The sequence below is a fragment of the Anguilla rostrata genome, chromosome 9 (assembly GCF_018555375.3).
Source record: "Anguilla rostrata isolate EN2019 chromosome 9, ASM1855537v3, whole genome shotgun sequence".
NCBI classification, from domain to species: Eukaryota; Metazoa; Chordata; class Actinopteri; order Anguilliformes; family Anguillidae; genus Anguilla; species Anguilla rostrata.
Window position 1 is genome coordinate 49,398,042 of NC_057941.1, and position 27,771 is coordinate 49,425,812.

At 46.7% G+C, this 27,771-nt stretch overlaps 3 protein-coding genes across 5 annotated transcripts in view; 2 read left to right on the forward strand and 1 right to left on the reverse strand.

Annotated features, from left to right (window-relative positions):
- Positions 1 to 624: 624 nt before the first annotated feature.
- On the reverse strand, positions 625 to 10,102 carry LOC135264033 (T-complex protein 1 subunit theta-like). 2 transcript variants are annotated; one of them, XM_064352611.1, is made up of 16 exons: positions 9,940 to 10,102; positions 8,741 to 8,831; positions 8,540 to 8,619; positions 8,222 to 8,371; positions 7,495 to 7,675; positions 5,805 to 5,866; positions 5,301 to 5,438; positions 4,618 to 4,796; positions 4,338 to 4,404; positions 3,691 to 3,778; positions 3,472 to 3,587; positions 3,241 to 3,312; positions 2,784 to 2,948; positions 2,541 to 2,660; positions 2,279 to 2,407; positions 625 to 861 (listed from the first exon to the last, which is right to left on the reverse strand). In XM_064352611.1, the coding sequence occupies exons 1-15, from the start codon at positions 9,997 to 9,999 to the stop codon at positions 2,300 to 2,302; spliced, it is 1,677 nt and encodes a 558-aa protein (XP_064208681.1). In that variant the 5' UTR covers positions 10,000 to 10,102; the 3' UTR covers positions 625 to 861; positions 2,279 to 2,299. The 2 variants fall into 2 exon arrangements, with proteins under 2 accessions (XP_064208681.1, XP_064208682.1); XM_064352612.1 differs by lacking the exon at positions 2,279 to 2,407.
- A 444-nt stretch (positions 10,103 to 10,546) lies between these two features.
- Positions 10,547 to 20,766, forward strand: map3k7cl (map3k7 C-terminal like). Of its 2 annotated transcripts, none has more exons than XM_064352614.1 (5): positions 10,547 to 11,008; positions 11,708 to 11,791; positions 12,906 to 12,964; positions 17,000 to 17,115; positions 20,126 to 20,766. In XM_064352614.1, the coding sequence occupies exons 2-5, from the start codon at positions 11,716 to 11,718 to the stop codon at positions 20,304 to 20,306; spliced, it is 432 nt and encodes a 143-aa protein (XP_064208684.1). In that variant the 5' UTR covers positions 10,547 to 11,008; positions 11,708 to 11,715; the 3' UTR covers positions 20,307 to 20,766. The 2 variants fall into 2 exon arrangements, with proteins under 2 accessions (XP_064208684.1, XP_064208683.1); XM_064352613.1 differs by having other exon boundaries at positions 10,548 to 11,028.
- A 2,348-nt stretch (positions 20,767 to 23,114) lies between these two features.
- bach1b (BTB and CNC homology 1, basic leucine zipper transcription factor 1 b) overlaps positions 23,115 to 27,771 on the forward strand; it is a 9,805-nt gene continuing 5,148 nt past the window's right edge. The window contains exons 1-3 of the mRNA XM_064352615.1: positions 23,115 to 23,273; positions 24,839 to 25,090; positions 25,558 to 26,790. Of these exons, the coding sequence (XP_064208685.1) occupies positions 24,851 to 25,090; positions 25,558 to 26,790 (1,473 nt within the window). The 5' untranslated portion in view covers positions 23,115 to 23,273; positions 24,839 to 24,850. The remainder of the gene's footprint in view (positions 23,274 to 24,838; positions 25,091 to 25,557; positions 26,791 to 27,771) is intronic.

Genomic DNA, 27,771 nt, shown 5'->3' on the forward strand with positions numbered 1-27,771 from the left:
ACAACTTTTTACACAGCATTTTACATTGTATCCATTTATACAGCTGGATATATACTGAAGCAATGCAGGTTAAGTACCTTGCTCAAGGGTATAATGGCAGTGTCCTTACCCGGGAATCAAACCTGCGACCTTTCGGTTACAAGCCCAGCTCCTTACCCACTGTGCTACACTCCGTCCTCCTCCGAAGTGAATGGAAAACTTTGTTAATCCACATACAGATGATAACAGACATGAATGAGGAAGAGTTCTAGAGGGGGTATGAAACCAGAATTTTTTAAAAAAAGGCAAATGGCACAAAACAATTGTCAGACACTAACGGGAGAAGATCATCCATGCAATGACAAATGGTCTGTGGAAGACATTTTCCCCTGAACATAGTGTGAGGTTTCGCCAGTGTTCCAGAGGTCCAGCAACAGATTGCAATGCTGGCTTTGATCAAGTAGAAAAGGAGTCAATGCAAAGTTACTTCAGGTGCAATGGAAAAATTCTTGCTAATCCTGCATACAGGAGCAAACTGGGGCTTTATTATGATAAACTAAATAGAAAATAACAATGGAAATTGTATGATTATGTAATTTTGGTCAGTAAGAAACAAATGACAATAAATCAGAAACCCTGAAACGATTGACAGCTCAAGTGCCTTTTATTAGGGGAAAAAAAACAAAACAAAAACAAAAAAACTGACAGCAGCCATTTTGGATCTGTATAACAACACATGGTTATTCCTAGACAGAAAAAAGCAGTTGGACATTAAATTAAGGTGGTTGAGAGGATCCAGGAGAGCCCGTCTTAGTCTTCGTCGTCCCACCCTGGCTTGTTTTGGGGAGCTTTCGGTCCCCCAGCTGGTTTAGCCATAATGATCTGAGGAGGGAGAGAAATAACTTGTTAAACAGCCCCCCTACAAAGATCAGTTTAGACTTAGTGACACGACTCCATTTTGTTTCACCCTTCAAATCAAACATCACAAATATGTAATTAGACTGTAATATGTAATGTTACAAACTGGACATTCCCATGCTGACGTAACAATCACTACTGGTAACTGGAAGCACTGGAGTTCTAGAACACTGACTTTAAATTTTGGAAGAAAAAAAATACACTTCAAAGGGTTAAATTGGTCTTGAAAGCATTCGCATCAAAATTTGCGTGCATACCCCCCAGCTCCAAAAAAGGCCAAATTGGCATTAGAGGTTCTTCCCTAGTGACCAGGCATGCTTCCTCATCTGTTTCTTCAATTGTTTTTATTAAATTGTGGACAGAAGAACAAAAGCCTGTTCCAAACGGTCCGTGAACACAAAATGGTCCATGAGTGTACTTTTTTTCCAGCAATAGTCAATGTAGCCTCCCAAGGGTGTTCTTGTCTTTTCTCCCCCCCTCCACATCAAAATGCAGTTCATCACATCTGCAATTTTATTTTACTTTTTTATTTTATTTACAGCTACCTCTGCAACTGTTCTGTTAACCACACATGTTGCTCTGTGCTAAACGAAGAACAATGCAGCATCAAAAATGACCTGCAAAGATAAGGTTACAGGTAGACTGGGGGTTTTAAACCTAAGCCCACTCCAATAAACGCGGCGCACACACACCCATACAATACCACACCATTTCTTTTCTCCTTCACAGTAAAGATGTGGCAATTACGCTAGGTCAACAGTTACTCAATGACTGACCGCGAATTTAGAACATCAGACCCAATCACACCAAGGTGCTGGTGTGGGCTTTCTGAAAGGTTCCCTATCTGCCAGTCAGTGAAAACCCTGACTTCTTTAAGAAAATGATTAAATAACAAGTACACCGAGAGTCAAATATCTATCCAGCTCATCGATTCCCAATTCAGGACATGTGGTGGCGTGCAGAAAACTGGATGCAGCATGCAGTGAATTTCACTCCGGGTTACACACAATAGAGGCCATCATTCAACGTGTCATCTCAAATCCTACACAGTAACTTACAATTGTACGTATATGCAAACCGTTATTAAGAGTAATTTCAGAAATTCTTTCCATTAATGACTTGAATTTAAATACTATTATATTTACTTTGTGCATGCTTCAGGGGAAATTACAAATGTAAATACACCACACTGAAAACTCTTATGTCATTCAAGTGAAGCTACATCAAACCATAAATTTTTCTCGATCATAATATTAGTATCGACAAGCAGTGAAAAACTATTAAGTATTAATTTGATCACACACAACACCCAAACTGGTGAGAGAATCCATGCAGGTTTTCGTTATTTGTGAAAAACATTCCCGGATTTTTACAGCGGCACCTTTTGTTCGCCCTTTTCAAATTAATAATGGGTGTCGAATTTATCGGCCTCGTCCTCCCAGCCGTCCTTGTCCCAGTGGCCTTGCTGTTTGGGGGTTCGGGGTCCACCTGCCGGCTTAGCCATGATGATCTGGCACACCGCACACGACATGGTGTCAACAACAACACTGTGCACCTGACCCAAAGAGGAACCTGACCTGGATCCCCCCTCACCCACCCACCCCTCCCCTCCCCTCCGAGCCCCGAACGAAAGAGCGTCTGACCTGGTCGACTCTGAGCACGGTGACGGCGGCGTTGGTGGCCAGCTTGATGCCCCAGTGTTTGACCAGATAGGGGTCGAAAATTCGGGCCTCCACCATGTCCTTCAAAGTTGCTCCCTCGGCCTGCAGGAAGCACACGGGGGGGGGGGGGGAGCGGGTGTTTACGCAAAAAACATTTCGGATATCCAACACCTCTGCCATCAGTCAAACAAAGTCAGGTTGGGTCGTCCGCGCCCGCTCTCTCACCTCGATGTCGAAGCCCATGTTCTTGTTCCCCTCGTGGTGCGAGGCGTAGAGTTTGGAGATGAGCTCGTTGCCCTTGATGCCCGAGTTCTCGGCCAGCGCGCGGGGCACCGCCTCGAAGGCCTCGGCGAACTTCTTGATGGCGTACTGCTCCAGACCCGGGCAGGACTGCAATGCAAAGCGACCCCCGTGATGTCATCAGAATGGTTTATATTACAGGGCAGGCTCATTTCTACAAGTGACCCCAATGATGTCATCAGAATGGTTTATATAACATTATTAATTTCATTATTCTCTTTGTTTTGCTGTCTCGTGTGTGACAGTGCACTCTGATGTCCATAAAAATTGTCCTTTTTAATAGGACAATAAAGTCCTCAAACCCTGTGTTATAGAAAAAGGGGCAGCCTGACTTCTTAAAGACCGAAGAGCTGGGATAACCAATCGGATGCTCTGTTCTCACCTCTCCGTAAGACGTGATCTGTTTGGCCAGCTCGATCTCCGTGGCTCCCGCGCCCGGCAGGAGCCGCTTGTCCTGGGCAGAGAGGAAAAAAACCGTTGGGATTCGAATTCAAATTCAAACTGCCAACCGCTCACAACAGTTTAGCCAATCGCTAACGGCAGCTCGCCTCTGCCATTCAGTTTTAAGGGTGAAGGAAGAGTCTCATCTCTCGCTCGGGGGGGCTTAGCCTACCCTGACGAGGAGTTTGAACGTGTTGACACCGTCGTCGACGGCTCGCTCGATGTCGTCCATGAGGTTGTCCGTGGACCCGCGGATAACCAGAGTGGAGATGGCGCCATCTTCTTTTTCTGGAAAAGAAAAGACAGAGTAAAGATCGTTAGATACACGGACATCGTGATTTAATGAAAGGCATGGCCTGGCGTTGGTTGACCTGCCGGACGGGAGCCTCACCGTGTTTGAAGACCACCACCTGGGTGTCGCCCACTTCCGTCAGGAAGACGCTGTCGCAGTGACCCATCTCCTCGGGTGTCGGAGCCGTCTGTGGGAGGGAAGCAGAAACGCTGGTATGGCACATCGAAAACATACCAACGTATTTACGGAGGATTTCTATCATATGGTGGCTCACAACAGGTTAGAGCACGGGGAGGCAAGGAGGGCCGTATCTGTTTCTGGACCACATTCCAACTTCTGCTCTTAATTATTTCATCAGCCCAGTAATTTAGATTTTATTCAGTTCAGAGGGAAGAGCGCCCCCTACTGGCACAAAAACAGCAATTGAAACATGGCCCATCTATGCCTACACACTAGTGCTTGATGCTCCTCCATTCACTGGTCTCCTGAATCATCACACACACACGCACGCACGCACGCACGCACGCACGCACGCACGCACGCACGCACGCACGCACGCACGCACGCACGCACGCACGCACGCACGCACGCACGCACGCACGCACGCACGCACGCACGCACGCACGCACGCACGCACGCACACACACACACACACACATTGGAAACGGTTCTGGTAGCTCCAGAGCAGAGGTTTAGCGCGAAACCGTTCAGTTTTCTCTGGCTGCGTTTCGGTCGCAGACACTCACCAGCCTGGGCAGTGCAGTGCCGCTCACAGTTTTACACAGTCTTCTCAGGTCCCACTTGGAGTTCAGCCTGAGGGAGAACAGCCGTGGAGAGGTCAGTGTGAGCGTCGGGGCAAACGTGTCAGCGTTATCTGTTTATGGCTAACTTCTCTGCTTAACACTGTGCCATTTGTCTGCTCTGCCACGCCCCTTCCTTGATAGATGTGCTTACTGAAGAGTGATGTACTCTTGTGACCTTATATGGTCGTTGATTTTATGGATTGGGCAGCGGACGGGTTCTCACCGGACCACCATCAGCTGGTACTTGTTGGCGTAGTGCAGGGCCATGTCCGCCACCTTTCCCCCGGTCACCACCACGTTGGCGCCGGACTCGGCGATGGCCTTCACCTGCGCCTCCATCATGTCCTCCTCGCCCTTGCTGAAGCTCAGCAGCTCCTCGGCGTTCTTTATCAACACCGTCCCCTGGGAAACGACACCACCACATGCGTCACAGCCTTTACACACAGGGTGGTGCTCCGGCTGGGATCCTACATGGCAGGGGTTTCCAAAATCCAGAGGTGTCTGCTGGTCTTTGTGGTTTCCCTTTCAGTCTTTCCCTTTCAGCCATTCTAGGCCTCAGGAACGAGGCGTGTGGACTCTTCAGCCAATCGGTGACTTAGCTTAACCCTTTGAAGAGCAGGCTTTTCTGGAATTACTTCTCTATCGTCTAAGTCAGTGTTCTAGAACTCCATTGTTTTCGATTACCAGTAGTGATTGTGACATCACCATTAGAATGTTCAGTTAAGAATATTCTAATCAAATATTTGTGATGTCACGCATTAAAGGGTTAAGAGCTGAAACACAGCCAGAAACCAGCAGACGCCGAGGCCCTTGGGGAATGGTGGTGGACACCCGTGATGTAGTGACGCACAGTTCCTTCTGAAAGCGGAACTTCGTTGTAAAAAAGAAAAAAGAGGGCGGGCCTACCTTAGTCTCGGTCACCATGCAGTCGAAGGGGCAGGAGAACACGGCTATCTTGGCGTCTTTGACCGAGGTGACGTCCCCTTCCGCCTCCTTCTTGAACACCATTCCATGCAGGACCGTCGAGGAGGTCAACCCGCAACCCTGGGATGGATGGAAGCCGCAATCAGTGAGCCGCGGTCCCTCAGACACGCGGCGCCATTACCGTTACAGCTCAGGAAATGACACCGCAACAGTTAGCCACAACAGGCCGGAGAGCAGCACGATGGTTAAGGGACAGACCGTGCAACCTAAAGGTCATAGGTTCGATTCCCAGGCAGGACACTGCAGCTGTACCCTCGAGCAAGGTGCTTAACCTGCATTGCCTCAGTATATATCCAGCTGCATAAATGAATATTATGTAAACAATGCAAAAGCTGTGTACGTTGTTCTGGATGAGCGCTAAGTGCTAAATGTCTGTAAATGTATGTAAAGCTTACAGTACTAGTAAACCACGATACAGGCCCTTACCGGGATTTTACAGACTCTGACATTGTCCACGTTGAAATTTCCTGTCTCCGGACAGATGGAAACTGCAACAAACAACAGAAAAAAAGGCTCTTGGATAAAATTACACAAAATGGTGACAAAACAAGACGGACATCTCCTGATAATTTAGTAACTCAACCACACAACGCACCCACAGTGGAAAAAACCCAACATTGGAGCTGGAAGTTCTTGATAAACACTGTATGAATTAATAAATAAGACAATCATCAAGCATGCATGTCCTCCAATTTTTAAATATATATACAATATAGAAATGCAGCATTACTGTCCTCCAGGGCAATACAATAGCCACTCCACGATGCCTGCAGGGCCTGTGTGTGTCTATGTATGTGTGTGTGTGTATGTGCATCAGTGTGTGTGTGCGCATCTGTGTGTGTGCATGTGTGTGTGTGCGTATGTGCATCAGTGTGTGTGTGCGCATCTGTGTGTGTGCGTGTGTGTTAGTGAGTGTGTTCTTGTGCGTGTATGTGTTAGTGAGTGTCTGTGTGTGTGTGTGTATGTGTCTTAGTGAGTGTGTGTGTGTGTGTGTATGTGTGTCAGTGAGTGCGTGTGTACGTGTGTTTGTGTGTGTGTGTGTATGTATGTGTGTTAGTGAGTGTGTGTGTCTGTATGTGTGTTAGTGAGCGTGTGTGTGTATGCGTGTCAGTGAGTGTGTGTGTGTGTGTGTGTGTCAGTGAGTGCGTGTGTACGTGTGTTTGTGTGTGTGTGTGTGTACGTATGTGTCTTAGTGAGTGTGTGTGTATGTGTTTCAGTGAGTGTGTGTGTGTGTGTCTTAGTGAGTGTGTGTGTGTGTGTGTATGTGTGTCAGTGAGTGTGTGTGTGTGTGTGTGTGTGTGTGTGTGTGTGTGTGTGTGTGTATGTATGTATGTCAGTGAGTGTGTGACACAGTTAGTGAGTGTGTGTGTCTGTATGTGTGTTAGTGAGCGTGTGTGTGTGTATGCGTGTCAGTGAGTGTGTGTGTATGTGTGTCAGTGAGTGCGTGTGTACGTGTCAGTGATTGTGTGTGTGTGTATGTGTCTTAGTGAGTGTGTGTGTGTGTGTGTGTATGTGTGTCAGTGAGTGTGTGTGTGTGTGTGTGTGTGTGTGTGTGTGTGTCAGTGATAGTGTGTGTGTGTGTATGTGTGTTAGTGAGCGTGTGTGTGTGTATGTGTGTTAGTGAGCGTGTGTGTGAGAGTGTGTGTACGTATGTGTCTTAGTGAGTGTGTGTGTATGTGTTTCAGTGAGTGTGTGTGTGTGTGTCTTAGTGAGTGTGTGTGTGTGTGTATGTGTGTCAGTGAGTGTGTGTGTGTGTGTGTGTGTGTGTGTGTGTGTGTATGTATGTCAGTGAGTGTGTGACACAGTTAGTGAGTGTGTGTGTCTGTATGTGTGTTAGTGAGCGTGTGTGTGTATGCGTGTCAGTGAGTGTGTGTGTATGTGTGTCAGTGAGTGCGTGTGTACGTGTCAGTGAGTGTGTGTGTGTATGTGTCTTAGTGAGTGTGTGTGTGTGTATGTGTGTCAGTGAGTGTGTGTGTGTGTGTGTATGTGTGTCAGTGAGTGTGTGTGTGTGTATGTGTGTTAGTGAGCGTGTGTGTGTGTGTATGTGTGTCAGTGAGTGTGTGTGTGTGTATGTGTGTTAGTGAGCGTGTGTGTGTGTGTATGCGTCAGCACTCACCGCAGGCCTGGGCGATGAGGTTGGCCAGGAAGTCCTCGTTGCCGTACTGCTTGCTCATGACGGCGGGGCGGATCATGGTGGTGGCCTCCTCCAGGTCGCACAGGTTATCCGCTGAGGCGCACACGCACTCGGGCAGGACGGCCAGCGCTCTCTTGCACGCCATCTCGTACCCCTCGATCACCTGCGACGAGGAACGGGACCACAAGACGGCCTCAAACCCACTGCATTATGGGTCCAATCTCAGCTCGCGATATCCGGCGATGGGTTAAACAAAGGCCTTGGTTTACTGTGACTGGTAAAACACCCCAAAACACTTACTGCAAAGAGTCAGGGCACTCCCCAGTGTCATAGTCAAATTGTTAATTCCACTGTGAAACACTTTGGCCCGTTTCAATCAATCAATCAATCAAATTTTATTGGATAGCGTATTTTATAGCAGTTGTGACAATACGCTTTACAGACAACTCTGGCCTAAACCCCCACAGGAGCAAGCCTAAGGCAACAGTGGCAAGGAAAAACTCCCCGTGGCAGATGGGAATAAACCTTGGAAGGAACCAGGCTCAAGGGGGAAACCCATCCTCCTCTGGTCGGCTCAGGGTGCCGACTGGTGACCGACATGTCAGTCAGTTTTATATGGTTTCTTCCTTTGTATGAAAGACAAATCTCCGGATGTTATTACTCTCATAATACACAGAAGGGAGCGCGTGCGGTGCGCTGGCTCTCTCACCTCGGACACGGACAGGCCCATCCTCAGCAGCTCCTCGGCCAGCTCCAGCAGGGCCCCGGCAAACACCAGGACGAAGTTGGTCCCGTCCCCGACCTCCTGCTCCTGCATGTGGGACGCCATGACGATCATCTTGGCCGCCGGGTGCTGGACCTATTGGCACACCAAAATGGCGGCGTTTCAGTGTCACCGCGTCACAGTCAAGGGGAAAACACAAACAGGTCTTAACCAGAGCAACTTGCGACACAAACACAAGAGCAGAAAGCAGGGGGAACGGATTTCGGGGATGGAGCTTTGGGGGAAATCGGACGGCCCACCCACCTCCAGCTCCCTCAGGATGGTGGCCGCGTCGTTGGTGACGAAGAGCTTCTCCAGGTGGTTGATGACCATTTTGTTCATGCCTGTAACATGCAGTTTTCCCAAGTGTTTAAGTGACTCGAAAACCTAAAGCACTTCATTACAAACAAACAAATATATAAACACACGCACGCGCAGACACACAGGAAGAGAGTCATTACCTACCATTTGGCCCATAAGCTGTCCGTGTGGTCCGTGCAAGTTCTTTGCACGCTTGAATGTTACGGTAGATCGCCTCCTCTAGCCCGGAGTAATGCTACAATGACCACACCACAAAACAGAATGACGCGTTCGCAAAATGAAACAATGTACAAACGGTTGTTAATAAAAATAATAATAATAGCATGGGTTCAGGAGATAAACATTTAATTAACTGTTGATTAAACTGGCGAGTTACTACCAATAACGTTGCTTGACTGAACAAGAGGTGTCAGTAATGCAAAGATCAAATTTAACGCATTACTTCCTGTAACAGCCAATAATTATTGCAGTCTTGGCAACGCCCAGCTGGACAGAAAACCGTTATTGTCCATAAACAGAACTGACAGTGTATGAAACGTACAGCGTAAGTCAAATCCCCATGACTGATCCCCACATAGCACGACCATTTTTAAAGAACTATGGGGCTAGAGAACGTTGCGAAATAATATTGCTGGCTACCAAGCTAAGGATGCGAGATATCTTTAACCATCTTTACAAGAAATCGACGTAACCAGCAACCAGGATTCATTAGCATCAAACCCTTTGCATTTATATTGTAGCTACAAAAGTTACGGTATATGCGGTGCAAAGCCGCTTAAGCCTTTATTTATCTATACAGCGCCTACGTATGAGTCCCATCAAGAATTAGGCCATAAAAATGTAGCTAACAGCACACGTAGAGTGGTGAACGGGAAAAATTTATAAACACAACATAGTTCTTGAGAATTGATGAATGCGGCTATTTAGATAGCTAATTGTTAACGATAAATCTCCATCTTACGTTATCTTGCTAAGTTTGGCTAATCAGTGCTCCAACTGGCTGATAACTAACGCTAGCCTCCTCCTTTGGCACAGATTACTTTTCATTAGCCAGAAGACTGTAGCTAAATGTTACACATACATGTCCTATACATTCTATATTTTGCAAGATTACATATAGATAGAACTACAAATGCAAATATATGAACACAGGCATTTCCGTCCATTGAAAAACAGCTACAGTACAGGCAGTGTGGCCTATGGTCTTTATTCTAGAAAGCTCCCATGAGCATGACAGCGCTGTACTGCACTAATTGCCGATTATGAATATTCAAACTGCACCAGATGATAAATATAAAAAACGAGAGCTCCTGGCTAAACGTATATACGTAAATTAACAATACCTTGGCGCCATCCTTTAACATTTGGGCGAAGCCCGGAGCTTTCGGCACATGTAGAGCCATTTTTGGTGGTGTTTTCTGGCCGGGGTGCACGCAGCAAGAAAGAAATGGCTGTGAGCGAGCTCTCGATTCAGGCGCAACTGCAGACCACACGCGTTGATAGTCGAAAAATGGATTGCATCCAAGGCGCATCTATTTATGAATGAGTCATACATATATGTTACCTAGATATTAACAAGCAGTAAATTCAGATCTCGTGTTTAAGGACCAATGAAAAATCACCACAATGATTAGAAACAGGCTTTACAAATGTCCTATTATTATTGTTAAGCTTATGATGTTTATGATTATGGTGGTGGTGGTGATGATGATGATGATGATTATTATTATTATTGTTATTATTATTATTATATCTTTGTACAAAATGTCTTACTTGTAAAATATGTTGTCATAGTAACTTCATAAGCAGTGTGTCAACAGCAAGGGCATAATGAGCAGAAGAGAAAAAGACTATTTTTTGCTCGAGTAATTAGCGGAGCCTCATTCTGGAGCACTGCATCATTGCACAGCTATTGCATCGCCGCTGCATGGCTGTGTCACTCAAAGCTGATTGGAGCGGTGGACATTTTTCTCGTCTAAAGTCATGCCGTCTGAGCCATTTAATTGGAAACCCACTGACAGACGGGGCTACACCGCGCGGCATTCCGTCGCTGCCAGACGCTGATTGTCTTGCGCTGAAGTCGCGTGGTCCGTGAACATGTTGAAGGGGATTTGGCTGGGCGGCGTGAATAGTAGGCTACGGTCGGGGCATCTCGTGAAGACTTCTCTGTGACGGTATACCGTGGGGTGACTGCGACGGCAGGTGCGCGCACGCAAGTGGGGACTGACAAAAACCTCGGCTTCTCCGTGCCAAAAAGAAAGGTCACGTTTGAATTGAACAGCGCGGACATTTCCTAAGTCCGGGCAGCAATAGTTGTACAGCTGGAGTGAGAAACTACTGACATTAAGAAAATCGAATAAAGGGGGAAGTCTAACCATAATTTCCTCTTATCCTGTGGTACAGTTCTCAAGGGTAAGCTTTTCTGTTCCGAGGTAAGCATGTGTTTATTCATTTATTTTATTTTGCCTGTATTGGTTTGCATCCATGTAGTTTGCAGTTGTGCTGATACTGCATCAATTGTAGAGTTACAGTCTTCCATCTTTCAGCCTTCTGCTTTAGCAGTCTTGTCAGGTCGTGTTCCCCTTAGATAGCCGGAACGAGGAGGACTTGTGCCAGTATAGCCTGTGAATGAATATTCCATTTTATTATAGCTATTTACGATACGCGCGATAAGTGGTTGTGTTGACGACGTGCAACTGCATGATGTAGCCTACTAGATGGGTCAAGCTACCGTTGAACTGCCTGTGAATTCCACCACTCTCTCACGAAGTCCACGTATAGCCAGCTTACTGTAAAGTGGCAAACATTTGGAAACACGAACACTATTTACTGGGTTTTCACCTAGGCCATATTTTAAGACAGTGTAGCCTATATGCGCCGATGGGCGAAGAGTACATTACATATTTATTTAAAAAGCTAGCGTCATATTTGGGAATCCAGTGTGGGACAGTCCCGTAAAATAAAGAGTATCCTGTTTGTTATTGTCTGTCAATATGACAGTTAAATTCTTAACGTCACTTGATGCTGAAGCTCCAGTTTAAATAGAGAAGCGTTTCGTTTGTTTCTGTTGTGGCTATATATCTGCACATCTGGTATCCCCCTTTCTTCCAGAGGTATAAATGATCACCTCAACAAGACGAGTATCTCCTGACAAACCCGAAGTTAGAATCGCCTTCAGCCTTGATGAGCCCAAAGGTGAAGCTCGTTCACATGTTTACACACACACGCAGAGAGAGAGAGAGAGGAGGAGGAGGAGGAGGAGGAGGATCCATAAAACATTGTTGCAATGTTGAGTTACTGTATTCAATCAAACATTATGGGCATGTCAGTTAAGAAATAGGCTAAAGTAAGACTCAATGAACGCACGTGACAATTCGCAATTGTGTTCTCCCCTAAGTGAAAGGCACCCTTTCCCGGCAGAACTGCATGTACAAAATTCCTCTCACCAAGAGAGCGACTCGCACAATCCCACGCGAGGCCATGCATGTCGCACGCGTGTAACTTTAGTCTTTTTTTTCAGCGAGACAGGTGGTCCCTCTATTTCGGTAGGCTTCGGCATCTTAAAAAACAAAATATGTACCTAGCTGCGCAGTGAGTCTGTCAGGGCAACAGTGCTGTCAAAAGTGTTTTACAGCGTTTCGGCCAAATGCTCGCATGGCAGCTGCTACTCTGGCAGTCCAGCGTCAGGTTTCCCCTTTAATAACTCGGGGCTGTGTGATTCACTCGTTTGCTTTTGGAGTTCTGACCTATATTTAAAGGCGTTTAACACTTCACCTTCCACTCGCGCGCGCCCGGTTATCGTTTGCCAAGGCAGCGTGGGACGTGACGTCAAGTTGAACAGGCCCAGTCCGTTCGTGTTCCCATCACACAATAGCACGGCAGTGTATTTATTTATTTATTTAATTAATTTGAGCTTATCATGGAGGTTGTGGCGTTTTTAACGATCTATTAGCAAAACCAGAAAAGTAGAGTAAAAAAAAGAAAGTGTCAGATTTTTTTCTTTACCCATGATGGTTGCAGCTATGAGCTTTCAGTCCTGTTCGTACGCAGTGCTCTCATTGTGCATAAGTGTCCCTTTGAGGTAGTCAATGTCAAACGGTCCATCGTACAGTAAGGATTCCAATATACCACTGTCCTCTCACTGTAAGCCATGACCCCTTGTGTCCATATTTGCATATCCAAACCGTTTGTATCCTGTGATACGACCATTGTGCTTGTGTTTCATTAGAAAAGTCACAAAAGCAAAGGCTATTTGTGTTTGTGCCTGTCACTAGTAATGAGTTGTACTTGTTTTTTTTCGTTTTCTCAGAGCTGAAAGATGACGAGTTGTTACTTACATCCTTCCCTGGCCTGGAACAGCAGCTACAGGTTAGTTACAGTCTCCTACGACACTGTGCACCTCCTCAGAGGCACGCTGCTCTAAGTCCAAGGCGCTAAACAGTCGCTACGCTGCACGCCTGCAAATGAACCACTGCTATGTTGCACGCTTACTTCTGCATGCATGCAACAGTGCACATTTCTCCTCACGCTGCAACTGTGAACACCTGCAGTGTCTTTAAATGCTAGCACTGCTAATCAGAGACACAACTGCACAACCTGCAACGCCGTGCATTGGAAAGACTGGAGCTCATGAACTACTCAGTAAAGCCCGCACGCTGAAACTCAGACAGGGCACCTTTATTCAACAAACAACGTTTTAGATCCTGTTCGGACCTTCATCGGGCCAGGTGGCAGAAGAGTAAGGAGTCTTCTTGGCTAAGCACCGCACAAGCCCCAGGGCCTATTGATAGAGCAGGACTCTGGAAATAGTGCTGTGGTACGGTATTGCGCAACCCAGTGCAATAACTTCGCCGTTCTGTTCCCATTCACAAGATTCATGGCGAAACGATGTCGGAGGGCGGCTGGGGAGGTTCGGGCCCGAAGCAGTTTACAACATCCATTTATGGGGTCCTGGGATAATGAGGGAGAGAGAGAGAGAGAGAGGGAGAGAGGGAGAAGGAGGAAGACAGAGAGAGAGCGAGGAGCCCAGAGGGAGCGAGTGTAAGAGGGAGAGTCAGAAGAGAGAGAGAGAGAGAGAGAGAGAGGGAGGAAGACAGAGAGATGAGATGAGGGGGGGCAAGAGGGAGAAAGTGCGAGAGAGATGGAAGGAAGAAAGAGAGAGAGAGAGGGGGGCAAGAGAGAGAAAGTGCAAGAGAGACGGAGGGAAGAAAGAAAGAGAGAGGGGAGAGACAGAGAGAGGTGAGAGAGGGGGAAGAGAGCGAGAGAGAGAGAGAGAGAGAGAGAGAGAGAGAGAGGGAAAGGCGGAAGTTCCCCTGCCTCTATTTCAGACGCTGTACTGTCTTAACTCTGAATGAGTCACCGTCCCTCACCCTGACAGTCAAAACACTGAACACCCCTAAGGGTGTTCATTTCAGAAAGTCACCCCCCCCACAAATAGTACAAGGCTACTAGCTTGCACCATGTGCCAGGTTCTTGCATGGTTTCCCTTATGGCCAGCCTCTATGTCATATTGCTTTATGACCACTAGGTGGCAGTAAAAAAGTTAAATAACATAGTACACAAACACAGACTGACGGTCTGTGGGCAAAGTCCTATAGATCATCAAAAATGCCAAGTTGAATATACCGCAATACATTGGAGATATGTAGATGTTTTGTACTGTAAAGCAGCATAATGTATTGCAATATATTAGAGTGGCGATAATTTGTTGCTATGTAAAGCAGAAAAAAGTAGGAATTTTTTTTTACCTTTTCCCACCCACTATCCCCCCGGAGGGATGCTAGCGCTATGTAAAATTAGCATGGGATCCTAGCAGTATGAAAAGTTGCATGAATATGAACATGTACCATATGTATTGAAAGATTAGACTCTCGTCTTTTCGGCCATGGTCATTAAAAAAAAAAAATAAATAAATAAAAAACGCCTGTCGTAAATACAATCCAGGTAGTATTTACGGCAGAGTTTAAAAAAGTATATCTTACCCTACCTTCAAAGCAGCCTGGTGGTCCAAAAATGTAATAGATCCTTGAAAACTTTATATCTTTATTCACTGCAAGGGTCTAACGAACAAATATAGTCACTTTGTTTTATTAGAAACGTAAACCAAATCAAGATACGGTCGAGAGAACAAAAAAGGGGGATGGGTGGTAAAGCAAGCGGCTTTCCCACGTTATATATTATTTCGCATCAATCGAAAACAGTGCAAACGGATTGAGAGGGTTACAGACAGAGATGGGATCACCGCACAGAGATGACCAGGCCAGGAGAACACAACCCCCAGCCGCCTGGGAAATTGAAATTTGATCTCGCTACAGACTGCGAAGTGGGAAAAAATAAATAAATAAATAAAAAGAAAACAAAAACACACACCTATATTGTCTGTCGAGGTGCGGACCAAGGGGTCCAGAAGTAACACTCTCAAAAGAAAGGTCGCACATTCCATTTCCTCCAATATGGTTTTTTTTTTTTTTTTTAATTTTAATCGCATTAATCTTAGACTAATAAAAAATTTAAAAACAAAATTTTTTTAAAACAGGAAATAGTGTGCAACCCTTTTTATTAAGTTTTACCACCTGCAGGCTGCAGCAGATATTTTTAATTTTTCCTGTGAAGGGAGGGCATTATTGCGTCAGAGTGGCTGTTGCGTGTAAAACACTGCGGGTATTGAGACGCTCAGAAATGGGAATTAAAATTGAGGAAAGAGGCCGTGGAGGATATATATTTCGAACCGTCCTGCATCATCCCGAAAGCAGAAGTCAGAGGCCCACAGAATATATGAGTAACTGTTTTTTTTTTTTTTCCACGTGTCAGAATGATTGTTCTCTGAGCTTTGCCTCATCTTCCTCTGTGTGTGTGTGTGCGTGCGCGTGTGTGTCACATGCATCTGTATGTGTGTGTGTGCGTGCGTGTGAGTGAGCTGTTGTTGCTGTTATTGTTATATGTTATGACATTTATAATTATTCTTTTAATATTACTATTATCTTACATTTTATTTATGTGTATGTGTATTCATACCAATAAATCAACTTGAATTGAGAGAGAGAGAGAGAGAGAGAGAGGGGTGTGTGTGTGTGTGCGTGTAAGCGTGCACGTTTGTTGTCACGTGCACGCGTGTGCTCTTTTTAATAGCCATTCTACGGATAAGAAGTGTAACTCAATATAGACCCCCCCACTATGTCCAGCATGCTGTGGGCAGGGCTACTTTGTCCCACGGACAAAAACAGGCAAACCCCTTCATGTACACCAGCTTCCTCTTTGCTAGTCCATGGGGTTTTTCTGCCCTTTTCCCTGTAAGTTGGAGAAGCCGGACTCACATGGAAATATTGAGAGCGTGCCGCGCTGTGTCTTACATCCGCTCGCCAGGCCTGTGGGGGTGTGTATAGCCCCATGGTACCGGCACAACTTGACTGGACTCTACTCGACTTTTTGGGTCATCCATCGGGCAAAAAGTTGTGGATAGTACCTGGTACCTGGTTCTTTTTTGGTATCGCCTCCGTTGAGGTTCCAAGCGAGCTGAGGCGATACCAAAAGGTGACATGAGGACACTGCTGACCGCTGATTGGTCAGAGCAACGCGTTTCATGCGGCGTCGCTATGACGATCAGCTACATTGACGGGGTACTATCTGCAGTGGAAAGCGAAGTAGCCTACCTGGTACCAAAAGCGAGTCGAGTCGAGTTGAGCCGGCACCATGCGGTGGGAAGGCAGCGTAAACCCATTAGATCACCAAGGGGGGGGGAGTTGTTTTCAGAAGGCAGTCTGTAGCCATCACTGGCATTTCGTTGCCCTGTTCCGGTTCCCATTGTGTCTAACTTTCAATAGCCCCGTTCTGAACGCACATCCTGACCGTCCCCCGTTAACCGGCCCTTGTACCCACACTGCTCTCCCACTCACTCACCACCCCCCCCCACCCATTTCATTTCAGTTCAATTCAAAATGCTTTACTGGCATGAAATTTTTATGTATATACGTTGACAAAGCTTTACAATGCTTTACAAAAGGCATTACTATGAATGTAAACGGCAGTGTAATGTCATGAATTGTAAGCAAATAAACACATGCATAAACTAATGAACAATAATAGTTAATAAAAGAACAAATGACATTCTCTCTCTAGGTATGAAAGTGTATACCTCTAGCGACGGTGAGAAAGCTATGTTATTTTGTATTTGCGTACGAGCCCCTGTAATTAACTAATAATGGTGGGTTGGATTTGGATTGAATTTCTCTCTCTTAGTTGTGTCTCTCTCCCTCTCCCTCTCCTGCCTCCTCTCTCTCACACTTGCTCTTTCACCCTCTTTCTCTCTCTCCGGCTCTCTGGTTTTCTTTTTGTTTTTGTTTTACACTATCACTCTGCCTCTCTCTCTCTCTCTCTTTTTCTCTCTCTCTCTGCTCTTCTCCCCAGCCAGTGCTCCCCTGTCAGTCACTGAGGGAATCGGTGCAGGTGTACAGGGACCACTGCAAGATGGCCACCGAGTTTCACCAGGTCAAAATTGAAATTGCCCAGCTGGAGGATCGAAAGTGAGTCATGTCCCAGAGGGTTCCAGGGATGGGGGATTGGGGGTGGGGGGGGTGGGGGGAGGGGTGCTGTTTGTGTTCTATTCATTGCTCTCCATTCTCCACCTGCCCTCACAAAAAAATAAAATACATTTAAAAAAAGAATCCACTCACGATATCGTTGTGGTGATTCGCGGTCTCGCCGCCTGACGGATGAAGTGTCATAAACTTGCGGTCGTCCTAGCGACTGGAAAACAGGATTTAGAGTGGGGCCGTGTGTGAGATTGGGTTGACATCGATTTAGTTCTGGTTTGCCGGTCGTCAGTGCGCGCATTAGTAATATTACTCCTCCTTTAATGTTTTCAAATATCATCGGGTTTTCGGCCCTCGTCATTTGCGGAGTCTAATGCCGCGCACAAGGAGGGGGGGGGGGTGGGTACTGTGGGGCACAGGCTGGGGGAGGGTTATTCTTTTACAGTTGGGCCAAGAAATTCATTGGGTACAGCAATCTAGTTTGGATTTGCTCAGGTAAACGCTTCATTGGTAAAAACTGCCTCCTATCAGTTCCAATTCGGTGAAACGCCAACTCTGGAATACACAGAGACATTCTCTCTTCCCCTATGACAGTGCTTTAAATCTTCTAAATCAGCCTGAGCACAAACATATTCCTCCCACATTCAGACTGACACACACTTCACCACTCGCTCACACGCCAACATAAAGCACACTTTGTTCCTCTGTCTCTCTGCACAGAAAATGAAACTCATGTCTCGCGTGTTTCTTTTTGTTCATGTTTCCAGAGTATTCTGTGAGCGGGATTACTTTCGCTTGCTTTGCCTTATTTACTGTTATTCTGCTGGCTCAGCTCCCTCTCTCTCTCTCTCTCTGTGCCTGTGATATATGAAATAAGGATGCTCCTTAAACTAGCTGCTGGGGATTAAGGCCTTACTGGTGTGGATATATCCATGCTACTGGTAAACACGGTACCGCAATGTTACCACCATCTCTCTCTCTCTCTCTCTCTCTCTCTCTCTCTCTCTCAGAAAACGTTGATGAAAAAAAGAAATTATCACATCTCCCCGTGTCCCCAGCTAATTCTCTCCTAGGGGTGTCGCCCGGCGTGGGACAACGGCGAACCGCTTAACAATCTCCCAGAACACACTTCTCTCTTTCTCTCTCTCTCTCTCCCTCTGTCTCTCTCGTGGTACAAGCGCAGGGAAGATGCAAAACGCCATTCAAATATTTCAGGAGTGAAGTGAGCGCGGACGTCACCCCCCTGAAGAGCTAACGGCGCAACCGCTTCAGAAATTTTAACAAGCTGGCAACGCCGATTCCGCCGGGGCTCGCTTTTCAGCAGCCCCAAAACTGGAGGCTGACGCAACGCTGCGGTCGGCTGCACTTCCTCGGACCCGAGGTCCCTGCTGAGCGACAAGGGGGACTTCCTCGCAGGCCACGTCCCATTGTTTTATAAATAGACCCGTGTGTCACCGTGACAAGCACTTGTGTACAGCTCTGCTGCTGGAAATGTGCCTGTGTTTAAAGGCGCCGTGACTAAAACAAACAGCACGCGTTCGCTTTTAAGTTTAACGGCGTTTCATTTTTTTTTTTTTAAACGGGGTCCAACACCTGCGGTCTCGGTTCCCGAAAGTGTAGCGAAGCATTCCCTTATCGCCGTGATATCGTCCGTGCCGCGCTATGCTATGCTCACAAATTATTAGCTCATAGAATCGCGGGTTATGCGCTGACCGTCACTGGCTATCGGCTGCCTCCGTTCTCTCGCGGTCCAGCGGCTCATAGGTGCGCAGTAGTTGCGTTGGCGGAGTGCGCTGCTGAGGCGTGTAGACTGCAAACACCACGTCGGCCATAGGGGGCGCTCTTGCCCTGTCCTGCCGACTGAAACCCTTCCTCCCTGGACAGCGTTACGCACTAATCAAGTGCCATCCTGTGGGGCCACCTGCCACAGTTTGCACACATGTAGCTCACTCACCTCAGAGCTCATAACCCGGAGAACCGGCACACTATCACAGGAGTGCCCAACACTGGCAAAAAAGCTTCATTTTGTGTTTCAGTTTTCATCTGCAGGAAAATTAGGCCACTGAAACAAGGTGTTTGTACTGCGCCTGGTTAAAACACGTCAAATAAAGAATTAACCCAGGCCTGATTGACACAGTTCTGTCAGTGGCTTGCTTCCACATCCGCATCTGTACGCTCTGTGTCTTTTGTACCCTAAAGGCTCGGATATCTGTGCTTTTATTGCTTAATGAGGAACACAAGAAACACCGTGACTTTGCATTTATGACTTACACAGACCGGTTACGCCACTATTTTCTTGCGGCCTAACTAGAGCTGCAGCACAGCTCCAACTGCAGCACAGATCGATCCTGAGCGGTGTGCAGTTGTTTTCCCATCATTCTTTCCTCTTGGTTAATCCTCTCGGTTCGAGGCGCATGTCCGTGCATTTTGTTTGGCTGCTTGCACTCCGCGCAGTCCTGAGGGTCAGGTTTTTTTTGTCTTGGAACTCTTCCACATCGATTGCAACACACTTCGCTGTGACTACCCGCTCACAAATAATTGCTCCAGTACAAAGGCCGGGGAGGGAGGAGACCGCAGACTAATTCGCCGTCGTGCCAGGTCATCGCAAACTGGTTCACGGCCCAGACGACTAAGGGAACTATTAAACTAGGTGGTTAGTCACAGCCCCCCCCATTTTTTTCCCCCCACAGTTCCTGAGAATGTCCAAAGAATTTTCCTTCTTTTTTTGCCCAAAATTCTAAGTAAGTGTTCTAGGACTCCATGGCTCTCAGTTCCCGGTAGTGATTGTGACATCAGCGTTAGAATGTTCAGTTGAGGAACATTCTAAACACTTATTTGTGACCTCACACCTTAAAGGGTTAACCCAGAAGTGCACTACGGCTCCCTTGATGGGACATAGTGATTAATGGTTCTTTTCCGCAGGCGAACCTTTTGAAGTACGAAGTACGATGACGCAGAGTTCGGCCTCGTTAGCGTTTGCGTTTCACTGCTTCTCGCGCAGGAGGGAGCTGATCGCGGAGCTGGTGGAGGACGAGACGGCGTCCATGGAGATCGCCCGACTGGAGGAGGAGTTTCGGGTCCTGGCCGAGGAGAACCACACGCTGGTCACGGTCCACAGCGAGCGCTCCCAGCAGCTGGAGACGCTCCGGGTGCTGAGTCAGAAGAGACCCGGATCTTCCTGACCTTTGACCTCCGACGCCCCCCTCTGCCGTGCCCCCCTCCTGGGGAGGCTCCCGTGTAGAATCCACAGCGTGAGGGTGTGGTCCAGACTGCCGTGCAGGGACCCGGGGGGGCCCTTTTATCAGGGGGGGGGGGGGGTCCACGGTCATTTTATTGCCTTGTGCATCTTTAACTGATTTTTGTTTTTTTTTTGTTCAAAACACATGGGAATATATTGATTTCTGGGTGTCTGTTGGATACTTGTATTAATACCTAGGTGTGCATTTTCCTACTGAATTGTATTAGTGTAAGTGTAAACGGGAAAGAGGCTAATCGCTACGTGTGCTTGACCTCTGTTTGTATTGTACATGAAGAACCTTGGGCTGTTGATTCTCCATCAAAGGGAAGACAGTGTATTTGATTGATAATTTGAAAATGCTAGTCACAGTATTAACTCTGAATAAAACTCATGTGAATGCGTTAGTTCTTGCGCCTGGACGATTTTCTCATTACATGAGAAATAATATTATACAATTATAATCAGAGGAAATGATAATTCTGCAATGGCTAAACATAGAGTTTAACAGTAGGCCAACTACCATTTAATGAAGGTCAGTTTGAGTTATGGGTTAGTGACACACTTCTCTATATTATGCGGTTAGTTCATCTAATCAGTCTCATAAAATTAAGTTTAACCATGTAGAACAGACCAACATATGCATAGCAAAACGAACACAACAACAGACAGCAGTTTAAATTCTTTAATCAGGTATTAAAGTTGCGAATTTTTGGTGTGTTTTATGCTCACAAAGTCACAGAATCCCACGTGTGTTTACAGGAACCTGGTTGGTGGATTATTTTGGTACACAAACATTTGATTGGCTTGTGGTATTGGAGCTGTCAATACAACATGGATAGATAAACATTAAAGCAGTAATCGACGGTTTAAGCCTGTGAAATCTGGCTCCCCATTTCCTCCTGAAAGGGGTGTTCCTTGACCCAGGCTGGTGCCTGATTGATCAAGCCGATAGTTTATTTCAGGGTCACAAGAGGAAGGGGACAGTCTCGTGGTCGAGGAACCAGAGGCCACAACGTTCCTGTGTGTCGCTACACGACGTTACATAATCCTCTTTGGGTTAAAAATATACAAGGGTTACATTGCATCACATATGCTGTGAAAGGAAAAAACTTTAATAGATGCGACTAGTTTTATTAGTTTTCCTAGTTTTTATGGCTCCAGCACCCCACATGACCTTGCCCAGGATAAGCTGGACGGACTAGTCAATTATTTAATACTAATTTGTCAGAGGGAACCTCATTTAATTCATGAAGATTTGTTGGAAGATGAAACCTGGGGTAAACACACGGTTGGGTGTTATTAAGGTTCACTTGATCCCATTAAACCTTTCTACTGGGAATTTGCTATTGGACAAGAACCATTTATTCATCGTTTTTTAAGAATACAGCACATCATGTTTCACAATGGCAGCATCTCCTACAATTGCGAAATATGTGATCAGATGATCTTTCTTTTTCTTTCAATTCCCAGGAAGTCATGTGGATTATGCCAGATTCTCCAATGCTCAGAACAGCGTGCTCCAGAGAGCAGTAGCCTAAATTTATTACACCTTAAATAGACACATACGTGCGGACAGAATTTTGCATTTCTTTAACCATATTCTATAGAGGTCCTGAACAAAACGGTGGCCGCAGATTACCAGTCAAACCACTGGGATTGGTCAAGTACAAGTACGTGCCCCGGATACGTATAACCAAAAAGAAGCTATCTTTTGGATGGTTTGCATTCACAGTGAATAAAATAACCAGCGTATTGTGTCAGCTTCTCCTTTGAACTAATTTAAGAACATGGGATGAATGAATTCAGACTGTGACATCACAATGAAGTTTAATTTCCTCCTGCTTCCAAAGCTGCCGTCACGCATTTTATTTGCATATGTAGTTCCATGTCAAAACGGAGTAAACTGATACCAAAACGCCTGCTCAGATTGTGCTTTATAGGGCGGAACGAATTGAATGTACGTCATGTAAGTGCGTGCAGTTCGTAGAAGTTGTTATTTGAAAAATAATTATTGCGTTGTCCACCGACTACCAAAATGGAAACACCCACAGGGACCTAGCGTCATCTCTCCCAAACAAGTGAAAAAAGCCGAAAGTTTGCGCGAAATCAGCGACAAATTTAGAAAGCTTACAAACCTTAGTTTGTATTGACTGGAATCCCAGCCAGCGCTTGTACCAACAGTCAGGTGTCGCTGTGCTCGTTAACAAGGCAGCTCGCAAAAAAATTAAATGATGAATTATGTTTATATGCAAATGAAAATGATAATAGCATGGATACAAGCACTGTATAGGCTAACTTCCCCAAATTAAACAAGCAAATGGAAAAAAATGTACTAGTAACGTAAATATAGGCTACATTCATAATAACAAATAGGCCTAATGCCTACGTGAGTTTTCCCCCCATATTGTTAATAGCTCATTTTCCGTAAATATTATTATGCCTAAACATATTTGGATGTACAAGACTAGACTATTCATTTACAGTTAAAGAGAAGCCATTCGATGAACTAGATAGAAAACAGCAAGATTTCGAGTAGGGTGAAACGTGCCATTATATTTTAGAAGTCAGATACGTTATTGGTTTTCCATGAACACTTTTTAAAATCATAACCTATAATAGGCTAGTATAGTAGTATAGTCTACCGGTTATCAAAAGGCGGAAGTAGTGTTCCGGCGATACACGGGATACAATTTGACAGAGGGCTGTGGAAAAAAAAAGAAGGGAGGAACTGTGCGCGAGTGGGCGGATAGGGGATAATTTGTCTAACGTCACATGATCACGGCTCCGAAAGAAAGGTTGCTGTCAAGCATCCCTTTAATTAGAGCGCACGCACGCAGGGGAATGTTTACCGCGTCCGTGAGCGGGTCTCCGTTCTGAACACCCAGGTAGTCTCACCGACGTGATACGGCAGGTGAGTAAGCGCCGTCACGGCATTAGCCTACGCTTGCCCTGGCCGCATCGAAAGTGCGCGGTGCTGTTATTTTTCCGAAGGAACATGGTTTCTTTATAGAGAACCTTTTTAGCCGGAAAGTATAGAGGCATTTAAAATTACAGACTATATATTGCGTTTCTTTGTTGTGGCGGGGCGGAAATTGTGAAAACATTTTAGCCAGAGAAAGGGAAATCGTATTTTCTACACGTGATATTCGCCTGTTTTACGTGGCTGAAGTGCACTTCTCTCATAAATCGTGTGCATATGAATGAGCTGCTCCACTTTAAGTCTTGAATCCGTTCGAACGTTGCCGGGAGTTGTATCTTAGAGATGCGCCCGAGTTATACTTTGCTTCATAATTATAAAAATCAGGATATGAATTGTAAATGTGATAACACGACAAATCAAATAATGAAGGTCAAGATTACTGGTTCTAGGAAACATAATAGAAATAAGGTAACTAGAAATGCATACATATAAGATACATTTTATAGTTTATTTCCTTGCAGACGACGCCAGTTCATCTTTACACGTAGGTTTAACTTGGAATGCTCCGAGACGCAGTAACTAGCATGTTACGCCAGGTCAACAACGTCGGATAGACATTGTCTTGTATAATGTTTCACTAAATTGTAATTTGCCAGGGAAACCGAGTCTGTTTGCCGTAGCTGATAAAAAAAAAAACCGTAAATGCCTGGAAATGCTTGCTCATCCTTTATCAGCAGGAGCGCGTGAGTCAGCAGTGTACGCTGTTACAACACGGTGCATGACTTGACAGTACCCAGTTGAGCTTATAGTGTGTCCTAGATAAGGGCTTTTGGCCTGCGGTTATCACGTTCCGTGTCGCTACAATTAAGCACTGAATACCGTCCACACAAGTCCCAGCGAAGACAATATGCTATTTAGGGAATTTTTAAAGTGTCAAATGTTTGTTTTTGTTGGCTGAGTTAAATTGAATCCTGCAGGCAACTTGATTGCGCACATTGCACCTTCTTTAAATCTATCGTATTGGTCGGACACTGTGAGTTTCTTTTAAAAATAAAATAAACAATAAATCAGCAGGTTCATTCGGTTAGCAGGTACAGTTTTAAGATATTCCTACATCATAGTGTGACGAAATCACTAACCTTACCAGTGTTCTGTATTTGGTGTGTCAACACTGGTGTCTGCTATTGCCCCCATTAACAAATGATCACTTTGGTCTTGTTTTTAGTGGAGGGCAACCCGAGTTATTTTTCCTGTGTTGAAGAATTTTCCACATGCCGATGATTTTCAACCACTTCGCTGAAACCTGTTAAATAAATAAAGGTAACTTTTTTGTCGCAATGGTTAAGGAACATTTTCCGCATAACTGGTTTCTGTGAAGTGGTAATCAATTGGTTATTAGCCCAAAGCAGCGGTGCCCATGGCAAATCCAATTGCCTTCTTCCTTTTTATATATAATTTTTAGATTTAATATTGGCTTTTGGTCAGATGTGACGAAGAGTTGTTATCGTGAGTGCGTGTAGGGAATTCATTAATAAATCTGTTTGTTTATTTTGCAGATTTTTCGCGCCATGTCTTTCGAGAGCCCCCGGTCTTCAGTGTTCACGTTCCAGTCGTCGGTGCACAGCTCGCACGTGCTGCGCAGCCTGAACGAGCAGCGGAAGCGGGACGTCCTGTGCGACTTGACGGTGGTGGTGGAGAACAAGGGCTTCCGCGCGCACCGCTCCGTGCTGGCCTCGTGCAGCGAATACTTCCACACACGCGTCACTAGCCTGGTGGGGCAAGGCCTGGTCGTCACGCTCCCTGATGAGGTACAGCACTGGAGGGGGCTGTTTTTTTTTTTTTTTTTTTAAACAATGGTGCACCTCATTATTCTTTTTGTTGTTATTTTTTGTGTGCACTGCACATTTCCTACAAACATGCAAAACATAAATAAACAAAAAATCATCACACAGCTACATTATAAAGTGCATGGGGGTGATTGCTCTGCAAAACAATGTTTAAATGCTATTGTTTTAATCCTAATCCTAAAGAAGATAAGCAATCCCTACCAAAATAAAACACCCATGGATGACTCACACTCTTACATTCCAGCCTGCTACACAGTTCGAAATGTACAGTGTTAATTCAACACCTAACATATGAGTCCAATAGTCAAACATATGAGAGTTGATTTAACACTGAATATGTGTAGAAAATAAAGCCGTTTGGATTCTTGTGAGGATGTATAACTCATCTGAGGGGTCCTGTGAATGACAATGTTTTCCTTATTTCCCAGGTTACGGTGGAAGGATTCGACCCGTTGTTGGAATTTGCTTACACAGCAAAGCTCCTCTTCACCAAGGAGAACATTCTGGAAATTCGCAGGTGCGCCACCGTTTTGGGTTTCCACGACCTGGACAAGGCCTGCTTCGACTTCCTCATCCCAAAGTTCTTCGACAGCAGCAGGAGCGCTCAGGCCATCCCGCGGAGGGTGTGCTGCCGGAAAAAATTCTGGCGGGAGAAATCGGCGAAGCAAGGGTCCGGCACCGATGCGGACGCCGCCGCCGACGATGAGGTCATCGAGGTCAAAGAGGAGAGCAGGGACGTGGAGGAGCTGGTGGGAGAGCGCGACCCCGAAGAGACGGCCCCGTGCGCTAAACCCGCGAACGATGCCCCGGGAAGCCTCGGCCAGGGCTGCTCGGGCTGCCCTGCCGTTGCCACGCCGACGGACCCGGCCCTGCTCTGTCTGAAGTACCGCAAGTTCCAGAACGCCTGCGGGAGGGAGCGGTCCAGCAGCCCTCAGGTTCCTTCCTCATCCTCCTCCTCATCCTCATCCTCGCTGGCTCCGGCCGCCGAAGGGCAGGCACCCCCTGTCCATCCCCGAAGGCAGGAAGGCAGCGGATTGGCCAGAGCCGTCTCCGGGAGACGCAAGTCTGAGGCGGACTCCACGGCGAGCGAGAACGAGGCGGCGGCGGTGTCCGTGCGCCCGCCCCCTGCGCTCGCCCCTCTCCCGGGAAACCCCGATGGCGGCGGCAGCGGCGGCGGCTTCGGGGAGGCACTGGATTCCGGGTGCAGCCCATCCGTGGGGTCAGCGGGGGCGGAGCCAGACTGCTGCACTGTGGGTACTCGCTTTCCACCTTGTTCCGCCGGACAGGAGGAGGAGGAGGGTGGCAGAAACCATGCGATACCGGCTGGCTCGGACCTGGCGCATCCCGAATTTTCCAGCGCCCCGGGTCAGCAGGGAGGCGGGGAGAGGAGCACCGTCGAGAGGGAGGTCCCCGCACACCTGGCCGAGAGCTTCTGGTGCGCGTACCTGGACCCCCCCGGGGAGTCCTCCGCGGGCCCGTCGGCAGGCTACCGCTGGTGCAAGCGGCTCGCCCCGGCGCCGGGGGGGCTGGACTGCCCTTTTCTCCGGGACCAGGGGCTGCCCCAGGCGGGGGGGAGGTCCTACGACTCCTCCCCAAACTCGGGGGACGACTCCGACACGGAGGGGGCCAGCGTGTGCTCCTCCACCCAAAGAGCACCCGAGGTGAGTCAGTCTTCAAGGGGGCGGGGGGGGTGGGGCGCACCACACCAGGAAGTCACCGTCAAAGTGCAGAAAGAGGGCATTGCGAACGAGGAAGTCGTTGGGTTACAAAGCGTACCCTTTGTTGTCGGGCTCGAGAGCACGGGTGTGGTTCTGACTGTACTCCCAAACCTCCCCCCCGCCACCCCCGCTCCACCCCTACACCCCCGCCCCCGCCTCCGCACCCGCACCTTAACCCACAAGGAAAGTTCCTCACCAGACCTGGGCTGACGACATGCTTGAAATATTTTTACGCTTCAGATGTCAGGAAACGAACCTGTGGATTCTTGAGACTTTTTAACCAAACTTGTCACTCAAAACAATTTACCATGACATGAAAGAAAATGTTTTTGTTGTTCTTAATACGTGGATGGGGGGGGGGGGGGGGGGGCGATTCTTTAAAAATTGTAATCTACAGGATTTCTTTTACTGGTGTCTAAAGGGTTAGAATATTTCAAATAATTAACCAAACATTTTGTCACCCAAAACTTAAAATCGCATGAAAGTTCTGAACCGCGGTGTAAATTCATGTTTCTGTTAAAATTGTCGGTGATCTGCAGGAATTACACCGTGTTTGAGTATTTCAAATAACGATTTGACCTCGTCTTGACTCAAAGCGATGAAGAGGAAGCTGGGGCGGAGAGAGCAGTCCGTAACCCAATCCAGACGCGTTAATGATTAGCGCTCTGAGTTGTGACCTCCTTTCCTTAATGATACCCGTATTCACCGTCTACAATGCGTGGGCATGCGCTCCCAACAGATCATCTACTATAAAAATCGGTTTATTACGTTTGTTTTGTATCGTACTCTTCCCATTAGAAATATTCCCAGAGCACGTGAGGAATCTGTGGTAGACATTGCAGTACATTCATTTAGCACAGGGACGCTACAGTCCAGCCCTCGAGGTCAGTAGTGCTGCTGGTTTCCCTTTTTTCATTTCCACCT

Bases quoted from the DNA above. Each gene is read 5' to 3' on its own strand.
- LOC135264033 (XM_064352611.1), bottom strand. From the start codon at position 9,999: ATGGCTCTACATGTGCCGAAAGCTCCGGGCTTCGCCCAAATGTTAAAG. The intron at 7,676-8,221 runs GTGAGAGAGCCA...TCCTCGTCGCAG, and splicing joins TGGGCCTGTCCGTGTCCGAG to GTGATCGAGGGGTACGAGAT. The intron at 2,661-2,783 runs GTGAGAGAGCGG...TGCTTCCTGCAG, and splicing joins ACATGGGCTTCGACATCGAG to GCCGAGGGAGCAACTTTGAA.
- map3k7cl (XM_064352614.1), top strand. From the start codon at position 11,716: ATGATCACCTCAACAAGACGAGTATCTCCTGACAAACCCGAAGTTAGA. The intron at 11,792-12,905 runs GTGAAGCTCGTT...TCGTTTTCTCAG, and splicing joins CAGCCTTGATGAGCCCAAAG to AGCTGAAAGATGACGAGTTG. The intron at 17,116-20,125 runs GTGAGTCATGTC...CTTCTCGCGCAG, and splicing joins GCCCAGCTGGAGGATCGAAA to GAGGGAGCTGATCGCGGAGC.